Source organism: Centropristis striata, chromosome 2, assembly GCF_030273125.1.
Source record: "Centropristis striata isolate RG_2023a ecotype Rhode Island chromosome 2, C.striata_1.0, whole genome shotgun sequence".
Classification (NCBI taxonomy): domain Eukaryota; kingdom Metazoa; phylum Chordata; class Actinopteri; order Perciformes; family Serranidae; genus Centropristis; species Centropristis striata.
Window position 1 is genome coordinate 42,687,268 of NC_081518.1, and position 22,333 is coordinate 42,709,600.

Genomic DNA, 22,333 nt, shown 5'->3' on the forward strand with positions numbered 1-22,333 from the left:
ATTAAAAGAAAAACACAACTTATTTCGAAAATAAAAACCCAATTTTAACCTCAGCTGTTGTTGATAGTAAGGACAACATTAACAACGGTGCGGAAAGAGTTATCTCTTTCTTAGTAACAAACATTTGACGGAATTAATTCCCACTGCTAACCTTCTATTCATTAGGATCATAATTATGTCATTGTGAACGAGTGAACATAAATAAAACACCCTTAAATAGATGCATCTGTGGTGAGAATCATACTAGGCTTGTCGCAGTCATCAGTAGCGTCTTTTAATTAGAGGTTTCACTATATTTGTATAATGAAGGTCCACCATTAGCTCTGCTTTGCTTTTTATTTTACACTGGACCAAAAAACAATGGCGGAATGCCGATTCAGTGTGGGTTTTTAAAAAAAGCATGTTGGCATAAAACATCAACGTCAGCTTCTAGTGTGTTTGGGAGCCAATCTAGAGTTACAATTATCAACAGAGAGTGTCTGCTCTGTACAGCAAAGTAGCAGGAGTCAGTTTTCACTGTTGACCTACAAGACGATGGAGAGGATTTGGTGTCAAAGCATTACAACTCACTGAGATCTAACGATTTAAAGGTCCAAGTTTAAAGATCAAAGTAGGCACTCTACAGATATGGAGTGTTATCGACAAATATCTTTCTCGTAAAATGACCTGGCCATTGTCATGAGTTTAACCGGTTGGAAAATGTGGCATCCTTACTCCTCGCTATCAGGTGAAAAGAAGTAGCTGAGGTAATGATGTGTCACGGAGGCAGCACATGGTTTTATCACACCATCCCTGGGTTAGGAATAACAAGGACCACCCTTAGGTCCTGTGAATGATGCACGTCATACTCATGCACATAGCAACTGTTTTAATACCAACAGTATGCCCTTTGAAAACCTCTTCAACTCAAAACCAAAGCAGGAAAAGAGTCAAGGGGAGTAAAGATTACCTCATAGTATACACTAATAACAACCAGAAGTTTCTACACAATTTCTGTTGCATGTTATTTAATTAGTTTGGAAGTTTGTTTCTTCACAACCACAGAAGCAAGATGTGGCTACTGCTTGGCTAGTGTTGACGACGAGAAATGCATTGATGAGAAGGTTAGGTCATTAAAATGGTGCTAGGCTAGAAGTCACTTTGCTATTTTAATGCTTCATTAGGGTTCACTCTGTTTGGCTCATTTATTTTTACAAGCCAGATTACCTTGCCTGGAGAATGACAAACAGATATTTTCAAGAATGACGCAGGACAAAACTAGCAAGTACACAGCAGATGAACTGAACATGCAAAAATGTTGAGCATACTATTCAGAAAACATGGACATTAAAGCTTCCTTATGTTCTTAGGTGAATAGATCCTATATAAATAACATTTTATCAATATTGCCTGTATTTGGCACCAGATTACACAGTACTCTCCAGGAAACTTGGAAATTATTCATATAGGAAAATGTCCTCAAACACACACATGGTAATGCTTCAGATCAACACAAAGCTGGAGCTCCAAGTGTTTTATGAAAAGTGTTTAACATAAATTACACTCATCTGCCTTCCGGCTGGTAAAAACTAAAAGTTGTGCTATTTTCCCAGCAGCTTATGGTGTTTTTTTAATGACCAAATCAATATCTAGTCTCTGAAGCAGGAGCCTGCAGGTCAGAGCTTGGGAAAAAGTAACACTCGTATGATCTGCTTATATGTTTTGCTGGTAATGAGCACAAAGTTTGATCCCATTTCCCAGGTATAATTTAAGATGAAGGAAGGAATCCATGAGCCAGGCTTATATGCACATAATATGTATTTGCACAACGTTATTTAATCATGAGAGGAGGATAGATTAACACATCATCTGCACGCCTGCACTTCCAAAAGGCTGCAGCATCGAGAGCAGTCTGCCACGGGAAGCATCTGGGGGAGCAAAACTGTCCCTGCAGTGGGACTGTTTACTCAAAAATGGAGTCAAACACCTTCGTACACACCTAGTGTATGACGCTACTGCAAAGACAAACACACACACACACACACACACACACACATACCCTTGAACACATTTGCTCACACACCACCCAGGGAGAGAAGCAGGAGCCAAATTGCTCTGCTCCGTTCAGCTTTAATTGGGGGTAAAATCAGGTGGCTGTGAGTGTGTCTGGTTAAAAAGCACTGCCCCAGTGGATTCTAAATATAATTAATACTTCATCACAGAGCCTTGAAATGAGCCACGGTTCTCCAACTAAACAACCTTGGAGACGTCCATCACTTTACTCAGCTGCTTTAAGGGGAAGGAAAGGAAAGTGTGGTGGCAGACATGTATAGAAAATGGAAAAGTAGTTGGAGTAAAAGCAGATGATGTGGCAGAAAGTAATGGAAGAAAAAGGACAGAGGCTGACAAGTGATGATTGGTTTGTCTTTTTTTTTAACATAGTTCTCCCCTTGCTTTGTCTTTATTATGTCAAGAAGGAGTGGAAGTGTTAATGGTAGCCACCCACTTCTCCTTTCTCTTCAAATCTCTCGCTCTCTCTGACTCTCTTTCTCTGCCCTTCTCATCTCCATCCTCTGTTTACGTGGCGGCAGAGAAAGATGGAGGGGAGAAAATTATGCTCAGTGGGACACTTGGAGGGAACGGTTTGAAATTGAAATGAGGACGAGCCACCCACCACCCCGTCCCTCTTTATATGGACGTACTCTCTCTCTCTCTCTCTCTCACACACACACATACATTTATTCATTCATTCATTCACACACACACACAGAAACACTTCTGGATTTGTTTTAAGTGAATATTGCTCTGTGATAGACATGTGATTAACATCACAGCCAAGCTAAAATGGAACCGTTTTCATTTCAGGATTAGAGTGCGGAGGTAGACAGCTTGCTGTGCACAAGTTGTGTTTTTGTTCCCTCATTCTCACTTCTCATCCATAAATTCTCTCTTTCTTTCTCCCTTTCCCCAACTTCCCCACATCACTTCCTCCCAAGACACTTTCCCTCAACAAAATGTTCTTTCAGAGCTGGACTTCAGTGTGTGTGTGTGTGTGTGTGTGTGTGTGTGTGTGTGTGTGTGTGTGTGTTGACACTGCCGACAGCGGGGCATGTTTGCACAAGTCAACAAATTGCAAGTTAAAATGTCAGCTTTACCAGAGCAAGGTCTCATTTAAAATTTATTTCGGGCCAATAGCAACAGCATAAATGACAACGAGCTTCCCCTCGAGCACTTTGTGATCATGTCGTGGTAAAGTATGTTGCCACTGCTTAGTGGGAGAAAAACTTTGGGGTCTAGGGGGGATGGGGCGGCTAGAACCTTTATTATGTTGATTTTGTGTTTTCATACTTATGTTTGTTTTATTAGAGGGAGGTTTGCTTGAGATTACAGCGTAATTGAATAGTGGAAATGTCAGTTTGCTATAAGGGGCTTTTTCATTTTCCCTGTGTTTGCTTACCTCCAGAGAGTTGATCTGGCTTACTGTCCAACTCGCCAAATTGGCGTATTGATCCAGTCTTTTACCAACCAAGTAAAACCTTTCTTTCTCCTGATCCCCATTAGCTTTGAAACCTGAGGCGTGGACTCAAGTCACTTTAATATATTTCCCCATTTATTCTCACTCGTATTTTGCCATGTAGATCGTTTTGACTCATTTCCTGAGGTTTTCAAATTTCCACCACAATCCCCTCCTCAAAACAAACAACCGAAGTGTCAGTTGTGCCACTCAAAGCATTAAAAAAAAATACATTCGGGAAATTGAGTGCTTCTTTCTGCTCTGAACTAGACAGATGGCTGTTGTAGTTTGAAAAACATGTTCTAATTCTTAGTCCAATTTTAGGATTAATTTAGTCAGTTTTCGTATTCCATAAAGCAGCTATTCTCCCCAATTGGGGTCACGAGATGATTTCTGTGGGTCGCCAAATCATTTTGGAAGTCAGCTCTGTCTCCACTGTGTTAAAGTGTTCATTTGTTAATGTGTTTTAGTCTTTTTGGTCACTTAATGTCTTTTTTTTTTGTCATATTGTGTCTTTTTTTGATCATTTTGTGGTCAATTTGTGTCTTTTTTTTGGTCATTTTGTTTCCTTTTTTTGGTCATTTTCTGTCTTTTTTTTTAGTCATTTTCTGTCTTTTTGGTAATTTTGTTTCTTTTTCTGGTCATTTTGTGTCTTTTCTGGTAGTTTTGTTTCCTTTTTGGTCAATTTGTGTCTTTTTTGGTCATTTTGTTTCCTTTTTTTGGTCATTTTGTTTCTTTTTTGGGTGATCTGAACTGTGCGTGTGAGATTGTGTTCAGTGAGCGGGGATCGCGGACAACATGCATGTTAAATTGGGGGTCACGACTCAAAAAGGTTGAGAACTACTGCCATAAAGCACCAAGGTTCCTATCTTCCACCTGGTGCAGAGTGGGGCACAGTGCATTTCAACTGTCATGGCTATTTTAACTCTGACACAATTGTAATTTTCTCCCTGGACCCTGAAGATTATTCGTGATGCTTTCCATCTGTTTATTGTGCCAAGATGTATGATCTTTGTGATTGTGTTATTTCTTTCTGTCCGATTATACTACTGTAATTTATGACTGTGCACATGTATAGTTCAAACAGAAGCTTGGTGAGCCACTTTGTTTTAGTATTGCAGTGTCGCTGTGCTTGGCCATGAACTTTGAGCAGACAGCACAGTGCCAGTAGTCACGCTTAGCAAAAGTTGGCTTAGCTTTTAGGTTTACTTTGGTCAACGGCCAAGCCTGCATTCACCATGGAGATATGACTATGATTTTGCAGTTTGCAGATATCATAGATAAATGATTGTCCTTAAATTGGGCATTGGTAAGTAGTGTGCTGCTAGCAACTTCAGACATGTAGCCAAGTGGCACTGTAAAACATTATTTTTTTATTTGAAGCTCAAGTTTTAAGTAACTGTTCATTTATCTTACTTTGAAGGAAAACACAAAATACTCACAGAAACTCTGTTGGCAACAAGGCCTAAGACTAAAACAAAAGAGACATTTTGGTCATTCAACTGACAGCTGGGAAAGGACTTGCAATAATTGGGAAAAAAAAGGAATTAATAGGCTTTTAGTTGTCTCTCCACGTTATGAGTGTGGAAAAAAGAAGAAAGAAAGAAAGAAAGAAAGAAAGAAAGAGGCTTGCTCCCTTGATGATTGATGATACAGTTTGAAGAAAAACATGCTTTACACATAGTAAAATGTAGGAAAAAGCTTCCCAATGTTGCTGCCTCATCAAATACCATATAACAAATTAGTGTTCAGTTTATCCATGTAAAAATGATTGTATTGATGAAAGCACCTGTTTGTTAGTGTTTTACTATTGGTTCATGCTAATGTCAAGCCCCTAGGTTTAGTGTGAATGTGGTGCATTCCAAATAGACTCATTAAGCTAATGATGGTCAAGATTAATCATTTAATTCAATTTTCCCTTACTTTAACCCATGAAAATGTCCCCATGGAGAGCAATTATCATGAAAATCAGCTCTTGAAATTGTAACTTTCAATGTGAGGCCAAACATCTGAAGATAAAGTCAGGTTGAACGTTTAAAGTTCATACTAAACTAAAGTCACTTTCCCCATTGCAGGTTTTTCAGGGCCTCCTTTGCGTTTTCTACAACCTCGGGGATGGAGACTACAACCTGACACTACCCACCTATCGCCTCGACAACGGTGAATGGCACGAGGTCTTCCTAGATCGGCATGACAATGAGATGATGCTGCGGCTGGATGGTGGCGGAGGGCAACGAGAGGTCACAGGATCTCGAGGCCGAAGTCGAGAAATCATCATTGACCCCACTGTGGTGATGCTGGGAAACACCTTCCCCTCTGGAATCAACAAGAGCTTCCAGGGTAGGTTATAACAGCACATTTAGCCCCTAATAACATGATCACAGTTAGGCTGAATGGCCTTCCAGTTCCTGTCAGTTAACCTTTTAGATCATTTTCATTGTTGTTCAGTTTTATGAAGGTTTTCGTAAATGGGTTAACCCTCTATGGTACGATGTTGCTCTCAGGCAACATATCCATTTTAAGCCTGTCAAATTTATACAATGTATGTTTTTGAGTGATGCCATACTTTAAAGAAGAGGGAAGAGTATAGGGAACCACTAGCAATGCTTTAACCCATTGAAGCCTGGAAAGCGGATATGTCGTTTTGTAGTATTTGTATAAGCTCTCAAATACTTTTTGAATTTCATTTCTATCTGCTACAGAGGCTGAAAAATCTATTATTTAGAAGAAGCGTTGACACTTCTGTTGAATTTCCAGAAAAACTTCAGGTTTTAGAGGCTTATTTTAAAATCGCCCAGAGGTTTTACAGGCAGTTTTAGGCGTCAATGGGTTAATTTGTTACATGACCTCCAGGAGGCCATATTAAAACCCTATTTTTCAGACTTTTCCAAAGGAAACAGCTTTGCCATTTTGTGCCACAAAAAAATCAATCAAAACGTAATTTCCTGGCCCTTTTCCATCTTGAAAAAAATATATTCCTGCTCAAAGGTGAGAAAACCTTCATTTTAGATAGTTTCATAAACTTAGACTGTTCAAGACAGTCATTTCAATGGGTTGTTGGTTCAGGCAACATTCAGTTAAAAAATGTCCTTTCATAATGTTTTTAAATTTAAAATGTTATGTATTTTACCCTGTTGAAGCTACTGAATCTTTTACACATGTTAATGAAATCAATGATTCAAACTATTCATTTTCACTTGTGCACCGTAATGGTACAATGTTGCCTACGGGCAACAAACCCCAAAAACTTCCAAAAAAACAAAAGAATTCTAAAATTTCAGATTATGTTTATTTGGTCTATTTCAAGACAAAAAAAGACTCTCCTAACATTTTTTTCATAATGCGTACCATAGAGGATTAACTGTAGGCTGATCCAAAACAATTTGCAACACTTCCCTGTTTCAGCATAGTTCACATTCACTTTGCATTTGGGAGTTGTCACGTACGTCGTCATGGGAGCAGCTGGAGCAGCTAGAGGCTGAAGGACAACTTGTTAAATGGACAAACAGTATGATTTTTTTTACCCCATTGCACAAAATAATACCAGCAATTACTTGGCCAGGTGCTGACATTTCTAACAAAACCTCTTCAGCGTGGCCTTTCAGGGTCCCGTCTGATTTACCAGATGTGGACGGCTGCCTCACACAGTGTCCTTCTTTCTTCTTGTTTCTCTGTTTTTATCCGTCTTGATGTGTCAGCCCTTTGATAGTCTAGTGACCTATCCCCGCCACTGACCTCTGTTAGCTGGGCTCCAGTCCCCCATGACCCAAGTCTGGATAAGCATTTAAGGATAGAGAATGAATGAAGGAATGAAAGAATAAATCTATGGAACCCCTTAGAAGTGGAGGTGTGAAGATTTTATTGATGAATCCAAACCAACATCTTCCCAAATATGGATCTAAAATATGAAACAGTTAAGTAAATGAATATCTCTCATGGTGCTGCTATAAAGCAGTCACAGTTAAAATGATTGACCTCTGAAGTCAAAGCAGGCAGTCAAACAGACGTTTCAAAGACATTCAAGGGACTCAAGAAACTCTTTTTTCCGCTCTTTTAAGTGGATTGTGTACAGTCCTTCAAAAGATTTCCTTGCAGTGGTATTACAAACACATTATTTTAGTTACGGAAGGGAATCGTGAAAGAATTACAAATGGACCAATGCACTACTTTTATATGGGATGGAAAAAGAAAAGTATTTTGTAGTAACACACTGCAAAAAAAGCCAACTTGTATTTTTTGGCCTAAAACAGTGATTTAAGTTGGTAAAACTTGAAATATAAATTATTGACATTTAGGGCAATAATGTAGTTAGCACAACAAAGAGTTTTTGTTACTTATATCTTTAAGTTGGGGTTCACAACAAGGGACAATAGTTCTGCTAACTCTTATTTCTTTGTTGTGAAATTCGGTCATTAGCGAAAGCGGCTAACTGATGCTAGCGGCTAACTGATGCTAGCGGCTAACGGATGCTAGCGGCGCTGCTTGTTACAGCTACAAGAGTAGCCATTAGCGTATCAATGCTAACTCTAAATTGTGGTCGCAACATTAGCTGACATTTCATAGCAGCGTTACAATCGTGCCAATTCAGCACATTGCAGAAGTTAGCAGAAGTAAATATTAAAAGTTATTACAATGTAAATTATAAGTTAGTACAACTTACAGTTGAGTTGACAAAAATCTGAATTCAGAGTTGAGCAGACTCAAAAACAAAACTTAAAATATTTAGTTTAATTGTCCAACTTAAAATTTTATCGAAGTTTGTTGCCTTGAAATTTTTAGTTCACCCAACTTTTCTTTTTTTTGCAGTGCACAAAACATACTGGAAGGTGATGTAAAAGTATCACTCACTGTAACCCTTAAGGATCTCTGTATGAATCTGGCTGTAGTCCACTTATGGACAAATATTTACTTCTCTCAATCAATATTCACTGTTGGTGATTCTGAGTCAAAACCGAATGTTCCAACAGTGCTGAGAAAGAAAGAAAAGAAAAGAAATGAGCACAATTTTTATGCAGTTACGCCTTCTACATGCACAAGCAGAGGAAATGATGGTGACAAAGCTTGAAAGGCCAGTGGTTATTAAGACTAGGAGTGGTGATTTCTACTTAGAGTTGCAGATAAAGTGTTCAAACACCCATCTGTAGTCAGCCAGTTGACATGATTAAATGTTTATAGGAAAGCCAAGATATAAACCACAGTGGTTCAAACCACAGATAATACACCTGGGCTGTGAACATATGTGCAGCACATGATCCTATCTGTGCAATTGCTCAGCAAAATGTCATCCTAAAAATGTAAAAATGTGACACAATTAAACAAGCAAACAATGGAAATTAGACCAAATTTCAGAATTTGAGTTTTCCTTTAAGATGCACAGAGTTTTTCAATAGTGTTTTTTCTTGATAGACAATTACGTAATAAAAGGGTATCGCACAAAAAGAGAGATACACCCACATTGCTAGATAATTTAGATGTTTTCTTTAATTAATTCGATAACGCTTTATATTAAGGTCCTTGTAATAACCATTAATTAACAAGTAATAAGGCCCTTGTAAGTCCATACAAGATGCTTATTAACATTATTGTGTGTTTATAAGCTTATATAAGTGTTAATAATGGCATTACAAACACCCATGACCCACCCATTATGTCTTTGCCATGCCTTTATTAATCTTATTTTGTTTGCTTATTGATATTAAAATATACTTTATTGCTCATCTATTATAAGTTAACTATAAGTTAACTATGCTTTTTGCAACTACCGGATCTAAAGCGAGAACAATGCCTTATTACTTGTTAATTAATGGTTATTAAGGACTTTATTATAAAGCGTTACCATTAATTCTAATGGCTAGGGGCAGTGGTGTACACTATTCAAATAATCCTCTTGTTTGTTCTCATCCTGATGCTTTTTCCCAAGGACATTTGTTCATGACTTTGTACAGAACAGCACTGTTATATGTTGTTTTTTTTTCAAAAGGAAGACAAAAATAAGTTGTTATGCTGCTCACCATACAAGAGTCTAAGTCTTAAAGTTTAAGGCAGATGAATGCTTGGCTGAATTGTTAAGAGATAAACATTTTCTCTAAAGAATGGGAGAAGGGTCATGACACACAACAGCATAAATCTTCCTGAATGTCCCTTTCAGTAGAGGGCTGAGGGATCATACAATGGTAAATTGGCAAAATTGCACTGAACGTTGTGTGCTATAGACCATCCAAACACCATCTCTGCTGTAGTGTGTGGGTGAGAGTAAGAGATAATGTGATGTGCTTGATGTGTGTCACAAGGTGAAGTGAAAAAAGGGTGGTGTGTTGCTCAGGGCACGTGAAGTTTTCCTCCTTAAAGTACGACCAGAAATAAGTGCATTTATCTATTCATGCACTCTCTCTTTCAGGGGAGGATTGTGATATTTCATGTGTTATTGAATGATTGATATGACAGTTTAATGGCTATTTCACCCATGTTAGTTGGGATGATGGCCGAAGCTTGGGACTGTGTGTCTGTGCATGTGTGTTTAAAGTGTGTACTGTACATGCAATATTGTCAGTGTGTGAAAGATGTTCCAAGATATACCATTAATATAAAAGCTTTTGCTTTTGCTTGTGATCATTTTGCACTTTACTAAATACATAAGGGAATCTTGTGTGCAGATAAAGATTTCAGTCTTACTTAACCTTTTACTATTTCTTTGTACTGCACCATTAACCCTCTATGGCAGCTGTTCTCAACCTTGGGGTCGGGACCCCAATTGGGGTCGCGAGATGATTTCTGGGGGTCGCCAAATCATTTTGGAAGTCAGCTCTGTCTCCACTGTGTCTTTTTGGTCACTTAATGTCTGTTTTTAGTCATTTTGTGTCTTTTTTGGTAATTTTGTGTCTCTTTGGGTAATTTTGTTTCCTATTTTGGTCATTTTGTGGTCAATTTGTGTCTTTTTTTGGTAATTTTGTGTCTTTTTTGGTAATTTTATGTCTTTTTTGGTCATATCGTTTCTTTTCTTTGGTAATTTTGTTTCATTTTTGGGTGATCTGAACTGTGCGTGTGAAATTCTGTTCAGTGAGCGGGGGTCGCGGACAACATGGATGTTAAATTGGGGGTCACGACTCAAAAAGGTTGAGAACTACTGCTCTATGGTACGGTGTTGCCCTCAGACAACATACCCGTTTTTGGCCTGTCAAATTTCTACGATACATGTTTTTGAGTGATGTGATACTTTAAAAAAGAGGCAAGAGTATAGGGAACCAATAGCAATGCTTTAATTTGTCACATGACCTCCAAAACGTCATGTCCTGGCCCTTTTCCATCTGGAAAATATATATATATTCCTACTGATAGGTGAGTAAACCTTCATTTTTAATAGTTTCATACACTTAGACTGTTCAAGACATTCATTTCAATGGGTCGTTGGTTCAATGGTACAATGTTTCCTACAGGCAACATTAAGACAAGAAACCGGTTAAAAAAGTTCCTTATATAATGTTTTTAAATTTAAAATGTTATGTATTGTGCCCTGTTGAAGCTACTGCATCTTTTACACATGTTTATTAAATAAATTATGTTAAAATTAATTTTAAAAACGTTCTTTTTCACTTGTGCACCGTTATGGTACAATGTTGCCTACAGGCAACAAACCCTAAAAACTTCCACAAAAGAAATAAAGAATTATAAAATGTCTTCAGATTATGTTTATTTAGTCTATTTTAAGACAAAAAAGAGATTCTGTTCAGTAAGACAAAAAAAACACTCCAAACATTTTTTCCTAACTGGCATCATAATGCGTACTGTAGAGGGTTAACATCATAACGATCATGCATTATGCCCTGTGAATAACATTCATTTATAGATATTCACATGTTAAGAATCCTTTTGAGCTCTTGTTTATGACTCTTGTTTAAGGTCTGGTGTGGTTTAAAGATGTTGACTGTCACTTTGAAACAGGAAACTAACAGCAGTCTCATAATATGTTGGTGACCCATCCATCCGCTCTGACCTCCTTCCCACTTGCTGAAATGAAAAATGCCGCTGATGCTGTCATTCCTCGGAGTACAGTCTCTGTTTTAGTGTTCGAGTGGTGTAAAGAAGTTCATATGCAATAGATTGCTCCTACTGATATGTGTTGTTTTTGTAAAGCCTCCAGACAGACTGTAAAACCTCTTTTCTTTTAATATGCTCACTTTTGTTGTGTGATGGGCCAGCTATTTTCCCCATGTCCAGTTTATGCTTAGCTAATCATCTTATGGCATTAGATTCATATAGATGGATGGATGGATGGATGGATGGATGGATGGATGGATGGATGGATGGATGGATGACTTTATGCATGCCCGAAGGGAAATTCGGTAGTATCATATGTTATACATATTATGATATTATCATTATTATTCGGTAATATTTACCATACAGATATGTGAGTAGTACTGCACAGAAAAATAATTAAATGATAAGATAATCATTTTTTGGAACTGTTTTCTCTTGGAGAATTTGTCGAAACGATGATGCAAACCACAATTTTAGGATCTGCCCATTGATTCAACTGTTTTGGGAAAATATTTGAAGAATAGTGTAGCAGATTATTGGACTAGAGATCCCACTGACATGCCTGGCACCTTATTGGGGCAATCTGCCAGAAAGAATAACATAAGATGACGGATACCTCGGAAAAACAATTACTTGTTCGTGGTTATAGGCCGACTAGCCTGTAAAAAATACAAAAGAAATTGCTTGAAATCATCAAAGAGATTCACAACTTGGGAAGATTTAGAAACAATTTATAGATCCTGAAAAAGGAAATGTGTTTGGTTGGTTTTCCTCACTCATCCTCGCTTTTGAAAATGTCACATGCCTTCGTTTTACTGTCTGTTTTGGCATTAATCGAAAACTATATACAAAATATGTACCTAAAATCAATGAGAATCGAGATGAGAATGTCTATTATCTTTGGTCATTAACAATGCAAAGATAATATGATGGGAACAACATTGTTGTTCTGTACGGTTGCTGTTGTTGTTGGGTTTTTTTTTGTAAAATTAATATACAAAATAAATAGATTGATTGATTGGTTTGTAAATCATAATATTCAGTATTCAGTAATGTATGGGTTTGTTCAGTGGCGGTTCTAGACCAATTTTACTGTGGGGGCCAATGAGGGGCCAGTGTTTAATCAGAGGGGCCCATTAGCACATGAAAGAATGGCAAAGATGATATTTAAGCATTCAAAATCTTTGAATGTCTTGAAAAAGACACAAAATGACCAAAAAAAGACACAAAATGACCAAAAAAGACACAAAATGAGAAGACAGAATATAAAAAACCCACAGAAGACATAAAAATGACAAAAAATGACAAAAAAAGACACAAAATAACTAAAACAGACACAAAAAAAGACACATAAATGACACCAATGACAAAAAGACACAAAATGACAAAAAAAGACACAAAATAACTAAAAAAGACACAAAATAACTAAAAAAGACACACCAACAGACACAAAATTACCAAAAAAAACACAAACAAAAGACACAAAAAGACACAAATGACCAAAAAAGACACACAATGACTTACAAAGACATGTAAAGACATGTAAAGGATTAAAAAAATTGACAAAATAGCCCAATAAGACTCCATAGAGTTAAACTATTATACAATGTACACATTCTGGGTTCCTTTCGTGTACAATGAGATATTGTTTGAACAAAAAAAAGTTTAGAATTGTTCATTGTTATGAATTGATAATTTTATTATTAATTTGACACAGGGGCCACAGGGGCAGTGGCCCCTGGAGGCCCCTGTGTAGAACCACTGGGTTTGTTGCCCAACCCTAGTGTCAGAGAGACTGCAAAGAAAAGAAGCAGAAGCAGACTGATTTGTGCACATATGAACCCAAATGTTAGCAAATACAGTCAGAAGATTCAGACAGTAAAGAGTTCCGGTTCAGATACAAAAAAACTAGAAACAAGCTAAGCCACAGTATGATAATAGAGTGAGAAAGAGGTCATAACCATGGAGAGATGCAGATTTAAAGTGAGAGAGCGAGAAAGCTCCACGGAGTTAGACAGCTGTGCCTCGGGCAGTAAAAGACAATGCATGTGTTTATTAAATGGACTTTAAAAGCATTTCCCTTCAAAAGAGGCGGACGTGATAGATGGTGGCAGAGAAAGAGTCTGCTGAGAAACCTGTCTGTATGTTCACGTTTGCTTTTCTGAACATCTCTGAGGCAGTGAGGGCTTGAGCTGTTAACTGATACATTAACTTAGTAATTAAACAATCAGAATATAAATACCACACATGCATCCTGAAGAAATGATCACTTGCTCCATTGTATCATCTTAGAGTTTGGACATAATAGTTATTGTATACTTCTAATTTATAAATAATAAATATTATTTACTCCAAATAGGAAAAGTTGCATTGACATTTATAGTTAGATCAGCTAGTAGTGCATCATAAACCAGTGTGTGCACTTAAGCTATACACACCATGGTCATTTTGTGTGTTTTTTGGTAATTTTGTGTGTTTTTTTTGGTAATTTAGTGTCTTTTTTTGGTCATTTAGTGTCTTTTTTGATCATTTTGTTTCCTTTTTTGGTCATTTTGTGTCTCTTTTTGGTAATTTTGTTCCTTTTTTGGGTAATTTTGTGTCTTTTTCTGGTCAATTTGTGTCTTTTTTGGTCATTTTGTGTCTTTTTTGATCACTTTGTGGTCAATTTGTATCTTTTTTGGTCATTTTGTTGGTCATTTTGTGTCTTTTTTTGGTAATTTTGTTCCTTTTTTGGGTAATTTTGTGTCTTTTTCTGGTCAATTTGTGTCTTTTTTGGTCAATTTGTGTCTTTTTTGAACACTTTGTGTTCAATTTGTGGTCAATTTGTGTCTTTTTTGGTCATTTTGTTGGTAATTTTGTGTCTTTTTTTTGGTAATTTTTTTTTTTTTGGGTGATCTGAACTGTGCGTGTGAGATTCTGTTCAGTGAGTGGGGGTCGCAGACAACATGCATGTTAAATTGGGGGTTGCGACTCAAAAAGGTTGAGCACTACTGATCTAGAGAATGTCAAAATTACTGATTGGTTGCCTGCTTGGTTGACTGACTGACTGACTGACTGAAACCTTTTATTTGTGTGTAAAGTGAGATAAGTAACAGCAAAACATTAAACACAACTAGCCACAGAGAGTCCAAATAAAACAAAAGCAATGAACCACAAGGGACAAATAAATGATAACCAGGACAAACATATCATTAAAACATGACAACATTCAACATGTAGTAATGTGTCACTGATAAAAAAGCTACAGAAAGTCCAGTAGTTTAAAGTTTCACCAGAATAATTGAGTTAGTAACTTTACTGTTCACCTTTGTTTTCTCTTTCTTACAAGTTGGGCCGACCTGTTTTAAAGTGTCTCATCATCTGACTGTGTTCTACAGGAAACCACATCTCATTAATGACTTTGTTCAGTAGTGAGCATTGTTAAAATATGTGTTACAAACGTTGGCTAAACCTATAAAATAACATCCAAATTGGATCAAACCAGAAGTTTCTTTAGAGCCTGCAGTGCAGATATTTTGTTTTCACCCCCCTCTGGCAGTGACAGTAATTTCATGTGTGCTGATGGCGTTTGCCTGCAGATGAGCTCCGTGTTTGTCCTTGCTGGCGGTCATTTTCCTTTATTGACTTTAACCCTTTCCTTTAACGCAGAGAAACCTTTTTTGGATAATTCTCCTCCATAGCTTCTGCCATACTCTCATCTACCTGCCTCCTTTGGTCATGGCTGGTTTGCGTAAAAAAACAAAATTGAATTACTTACGATGAGCCAGTACGCAGTGTTGGAATGTAACTAAGTACATTTACTCAAGTACTGTACTTAAGTACAATTTTGAGATATTTGTACTTTACTTGAGTATTTCCAAATATTGTACTTTTTACTCCACTATATTTAGCTGCCAGTTTTAATTACTTTTCAGTTCAAGATTTAACATAAAAACATAATTAATATGAAATGTTTGCTAACATGTTAACATTTTTTAAATTGAACATCATAAGAGTATATTAAGTAGTAAAAAATAGCCCTACCTTGAGAAAATTAAAGTGGTCCGTACATAAATGCATCAGAAATAATAACCCAACAATATATTTTTAGAATATATAAAACAATCCAAGTGGGTCCATTCTGCATAAAAAGTACTTTTACTTTTGATACTTTTAAGTACATTTTGATGCTGATATTGATACTTTTAAGTACATTTTGATGCTGATACTTCTGTACTTTTACTTCAGTAAGTTTTGAATGCAGGACTTTTACTTGTAGTGGAGTAATTTCACAGTGTTCACAGTCTGAATACTTTTTCCACCACTGCCAGTACGGGAAAGCCAGAGACAAGACACCACAGCTCCGGTGTATCGGCACTAAGAGAGCTTTCCCTGTCGGCCATGGGCTTAATCAGCATTTGTGAACTAATTGGGAAAGGGCTTGAATGTAACGGATGTTCATTTATATGTAAAAGTATTGCACTCCAGCTTTAATTTCCAGGATCCAGACCCATCGGGGTTTGTTCCAAGCGGAAGCATTTTGCCCCTATTTGCAATGTTTTCTATTAACTGTGTGCAGCGTTTTGCAAACAGCCTTTCAAATATGTTTACTCCCCTTTGGTAAGTGTCTCGGGCGTGTAACCCAGCTAAGCAGTGACATGTGTAAACAGCACCGCTATCAGTGCACCACGGAGCACTTTATACAAATACAACATGTATGCAAATCTTCCTCTTCACAGATTTCCTTCAACAGTAAAAATTACATTTTAAGATACTCCAATGAACACCTTACAACAAGAAATGCAGTTTATCATTGTGTCCACTAAAGAGAACAGGGTGAATGTATGCTGCTGGAGCCAGTAATCTATCAACATTTCTCACCGGGTACATTGATTGATTGTCTTTATTTCGAACATGCAAGCAATAAAAAAAAAAACAAGTTTAAATATTAATAGATGAATAAATAAAAAACAAAACAAAAAAGCAAAAAAAATTGAAAAAAACAGACACTTTCTGCAAGCTCGAAATGGGGTAGGAAGAAGTAAAAAAACGTATCTAGTCCCAGTATATCTATATACATATGAATAATCAATATAGTCACATACAAATATAATTATATATATACATATACTATAAACAATTTATATAACATTGTGAATACCTATACATGTATATTGTAAATTACTATATATATATATATATAAATATTATAAACATAAATACAATTACCATGTACAGTACGGGCCAAAAGTTTGGACACACACCTTCTCATTCAATGCGTTTCCTTTATTTTCATGACTATTGACATTGTAAATGCATCAAAACTATTAATGAACACATGTGGAATTATGTACTTAACAAAAAAGTGTGAAATAACTGAAAACATGTCTTATATTCTAGTAAGCAAAGGGTGGTTACTTTGAGGAATCTAAAATACAAGACATGTTTTCAGTTATTTCACACTTTTTTTGTTAAGTACATAATTCCACATGTGTTCATTCATAGTTTTGATGCCTTCAGTGAGAATCTACAATGTAAATAGTCATGAAAATAAAGAAAAACGCATTGAATGAGAAGGCGTGTGTCCAAACTTTTGGCCTGTACTGTATATTACAAAATTATAGTCTACATTTGTCCATGTTACAGAGGCTTTTCTAAATGTTTGTACTTTGTAAAGATGATGTCTTTATATTTGTTTTTAAACTGTCTTATGTTTAAAAAGGTCTACATGAAGTAGACCTGTATGATTAAATTATGTGACTTTGTAGTTGAATGTGGCAGCAGTGTGTTTCCTGTTCCACTCAACTATTTTCCATTTTTCTCTCTCCAGGCTGCATGAGGGACGTACGCCTCAATGGTCGCTACATGCCACTGGACAGCCAGCCGCGAGATGGGGTTTCCCAGGTCAGCGTGCAGGGCCTGTCCCATGGGTGCTCATCTGACTCCTGCAAAAGGAACCAGTGTAGCCCCCCCTTCACCTGCGTTGACCTGTGGAGAGTGCACGAATGCAGGTACACACAACCCTGCACACACCACATGTAACTACACATTCAAGCCCATTCACACTTGGATGTTCTACATACACACCATCATTTTGGCACACAGGCTTGAAGACACACGCATTTAAACCAACTCACTCTTCCTCTGAAGCCATTTTTCAGCTTTTGACCTTGGCATTATTTTTGTTCTTAGCGACATAAAAGTGCTTTGAAGCAACTTGGCCCTGACCTACTTGAGATCGTGCTGAGAATTGTATTTGTTCCAAAAGCTGGTGAAATGTCAAATTCCATGACAACAATTTTATGGCTCAAGAAGCATTTGCTCACGTGCATAAGGAGGCTGGGCTGTCGACAGGAGAGTGTGGCAGCCATTTACCATCCACTTGATGTAGTGAACAAGCACAGAAAGTCCTGCCTGGCATGATAGAAAGCAATCACCCAGCAACAACTGGAGTGAAAATGACTCATGGGACTTGTTTAAAACAAAAGATAAATCTGAACAGTTCCAGGGACTTTTGTGCCAACAGTTTGTATGAATTCATAAATATATAGCAAAACTATTTACACAGAACAAACAGGAATTACTCCCAACGTAACTTTATTTAACCCTCTAAGGTACGCATTATGATACCAGTAAGGAAAAAATGTGTGAGTGTTTTTTCGTCTTAAAATAGACAAAATAAACATAATTTGAAGAAATTTTATAATTTGTATTTTTTTTGTGGAGGTTTTTGGGGTTTGTTGCCCGTAGGCAACGTACCATAACGGTGCACAATAATTGAAAAAGTGTTTGTTTGTGTTTTTTAACATAATTTGAACACTATATATTTAATAAACATGTGTTAAATACAGTCGCTTCAACAGGGTACAATACAAAACATTTTAAATTTAAAAACAAGTTTCCATTATTTAATTAATTTAAAAAAATGTTTTAAAAGGGCCAGCAAATTACAATTTGAGTGATTTTTTGTCGTGCAAAATGGCAAAGCTTTTTCCTTTGGAAAAGTCTGCAAAATAGGGTTTCAATATGGCCTCCTGGAGATCATGTGACAAGTTAAAGCATTGCTATTGGTTCCCTATACTCTTCCCTCTTTTTTAAAGTATCGCATCACTCAAAAAAATGCATTGTAGAAATGTGACAGGACAAAAATTGGTATGTTGCCTGAGGGCAACACCGTACCATAGAGGGTTAATGTAAAACCTGTGCAATGTCAGATATCATAAAACAGGCGTTTAATGTAAATAAATGATCAAATTGAGGGAAAATGTGTCAGTTGGTTCTCTGTGAGACAGAATAGCAAGTCTTCCCTTTTACTCACAATGTTCTTAATACTTTGATAGGAATACTTTGTTTTAAATCAATCAGTGATGCAGCATGTGTAAGACTAAAAATCGTCTACTATCATTACATTGTGAACTCACTGCTGTGCGTACAGTCATATGATATTTTCTTTGCCTCTGGTGGAAGCACTCTTACCAACACATATTAAGAAAATAAAGCCTGCAACAAAAATGGGATGTGGAGTTTTGAAAAATGTTGGCTTTTGCAGAATGATGCTGTGGAGTTGTATTGTGGTAAGGACCCAGCTGTGGGTCTGAGAGCTCAGTCTACGGAGTAAAAGTCAAGATGTCTCACACTTCACAAGAGCTAAATCCAAGTTCAGCTCACATTCATTGTTCACTATCCCAAAAGATGAGATCGTTCATTTCCAGTTCCTAATTTTTTTCATGCTTCAACTCAATATGTCGTTTCAAATTTATTGACGATGTGGCTGATGTCAGGATTTGTTTTTTCCTACCCGGTGGGCACAGTTTACAGAAAAATATGTGATTGTTTTTCTCTTGGAATCAGTACTGATGTGTTCATAAAAGTCCTTCAAATATTCATATGAACTGGCTTCATCCATACTGATGTTGTGGTGAAGACTATTCTCCTGTGTATGTGTTTCCTCCCACCTAAATCTGAACCAAACCCAATTCCCAATAATAATGGAGGGAGACGCTGCAGGAAAACATCAAGAGGAAAACAATATTCAACAAGAGAACAGACTTTGTCTCAACACCAGCATGCCAGGTGCTGTAAAACACGAGCATGAGCGTCATTAACTGTCGTGAGACTTAACGATTATTAGTGGTAGTCGTAGAGATCATTAGTTGCAAACGGATACTTCTGTTCCCCAAAAACACGAGCACCTGCAATGAACATGATCATTTAGTGTTGAAACGCTGGATATCACCACCTTTGCTGCATCAATTTGTACCATTCTGTGTCTGCACGTCTCTAAACTTTATAGAAGTGCCAAAGCTGTGCTGCAATATCACTTTAAACTTTTCTTTGTATCAGTGGCTCAGAGGAGTCTGACTCTGGTGGATCCCCTTCTCAAAGCCTTAAGATAATCACTCTGGATAAAAGATTGATAGAGATCATAAACTGACTGTAGCTAATTCTGTCTCAGCTCTTCAACAGCATTCTTTCTGACCTCACTCTACCTTTTCCCGCAGGCTTAAATGTCTGGTTGACTGTCGCTTCAGGGCTCTAAGTGTTAGTGTACATACATTGCCTGGAAATAACTTGTCTTGATTCTCTGTTTCTTGATTAAAAACCACAGGCTGAAATGACAAGAATGTGATGTGGCTGCCAGACAATCTCCAAGTGGCAGACTGGTTGAAGGTCATCACAAATGATGTGTTCACTTTGCTTTCTTTTGAAATTGATATCTGATCTTTGAGAAACAAATGAGCAAGTAAACTCATTTAGCCTCTTAGTCATGTGCAGGGTGTCATGTGAACTCAGATCATCCCTTCAGCCTGCCTGACGGAGAAAAAAGGAGAAGCTTCAAAGTCAGTCCTACAGTGCTTCATATGACATCACACATTCATTTTAACTGGCCTCTGCACACATCTGGAGGTGAAACTGTCTGTGAGATTCATGGCAGCAGAACTGACAAAAATAAAAACTCCAAATGCACCAAAAAATTTGTGTGCATCACTAGGGGTGTGCCATATCGTATCGTTCACGATAATATCGGTATATTCTTTTTATGGTTAAAAAAAATGAATATCATGATATTGGCAACATTCCTACTTCTTGATGTAGTGGCGTAAGGTTAATATTAACTAACAATTAAAGTTGTTTTAATCACAAAAAGCTACTTACTCCCTGTCGCTAAACACATGCAGCTTTCAAAATAAGAGCACACTGTGTTAACAGAATCCACCACAGAACTTACAAAAAGACTGTCAAAATAAGACGCCTTAAATAAAACATACAAAATCCTTTATTTTCCTTTACAAAATGTCATTAAAATATGCCCCCGGAACCCCTAAATGGATATTTATTATATATTATTTGCTCATACTCAAGAGTCAAGAGTAATTTTTTTTGTATTTGCCAACTGTTGAGATTTGCACTTCACACTACATTTAAGATTTTTATTTATTTATACAGACAAAAAAAAATCATATTTGCTATATCTTTTTAAGTATTTCGTAATATCGTGAAGAATAATCGTTATCGCAAAAATAGCCTGAAATATCGTGATATTCTTTTAGGGCCATATCGCCCAGCCCTATGCATCACTTAAAGGAACACTCCACCGTTTTTTCATATTAAAACATGTTATTCGGTCAAGTAAGACGAGTTGATACAGACCTCTTGCGTGCACTCAATCGCCCTGGCGCGCGGCGCCACTTGGCTAGCACTTAGCTTAGCCCCGTTCATTCATTAGGACCCAAACAGATGGACAGTTAGAAGCGACCAAACTCCTCCACGTTTTCCCTATTTAAATACAGCTACACGAGTAGTTAAACGACCAAGTATGGCGACACAAAATAAAACGTGGCGCTTTTCGAAGCGGATAAAAAGGATAACTATAATGTATGGCGGAATAGCACTTGGGAGCACTTCGACTGGCGCAGTAATATCATCACTTCCGCTCCCTCTCACTTCCGTCAGGAGTGATGATATTACTGCGCCGAGTCGAAGTGCTAACTGTCTAACTGTCCATCTGTTTGGATCCTAATGAATGAACTGGGCTAAGCTAAGTGCTAGCCAAGTAGCTCCGCGCGCCAGGGCGATTGAGTGCACGCATTGAGACGCAAGAGGTCTGTATCAACTCGTCTTACTTACCCGAATAACATGTTTTAACATGAAAAAACGGTGGAGTGTTCCTTTAACATTAACATCATTATAATTCTAAGCTTGGATGTACAGCAATGAGCCTCAGTTGTTGCAGACTGTGCATGTTGCTCAAGGTTTTTTTGGTGAGAGGATGAAATACAAACCAGGAAGTCCACTTTGAAGCCTTCTCAAACACACTGACACAGTGGGAGCAGTTTATGCTCTTTGAGGGAGGATTGTACAGTTTTGGCAAGTCCTCCCAATAAAACAACTTCCCTCTCCGCCTCGGTGCCTGTGAGGTAAACACGACTGGCCTACATGGTGACTTCCTGGCAAAAGCTGAGCCAGGATCTTTCTTTCTTCTGCCACCACATCCCTGCTACACTATGAATGCAGTGTGGTGGTTATTGTCACTCTAAATATGGCCTCAGAGAGACTACGAAAATGTAATCCCCTCAAGAGCAAGTGTGTTCAGCAGCAACTACAACTCCCTTTAAAGGCTGTGAATAAGGCACTGAGCCCCATCTGCTCAGTCACTAAGCTAAACGCCAAAAATGTTGGAGATAAAAATAAATTATTTCCTCAGCCCTCTGACCCTGATGGGATTCGCATTTTTGCTTTATCAACATTTCACGTACACTACTGTATGACTTTGTGTATGAGGGTTAGTTTGTTTGTCAGAGGGAAATGGGAAATGTCGTGCGA

At 37.4% G+C, this 22,333-nt stretch overlaps 1 protein-coding gene across 1 annotated transcript in view; it reads left to right on the top strand.

Moving 5' to 3' along the window:
• Positions 1–22,333, top strand: part of si:ch211-186j3.6 (neural-cadherin) — a 393,221-nt gene that overhangs the window by 334,290 nt on the left and 36,598 nt on the right. The window contains exons 33-34 of the mRNA XM_059351714.1: positions 5,569–5,833; positions 17,340–17,520. Of these exons, the coding sequence (XP_059207697.1) occupies positions 5,569–5,833; positions 17,340–17,520 (446 nt within the window). The remainder of the gene's footprint in view (positions 1–5,568; positions 5,834–17,339; positions 17,521–22,333) is intronic.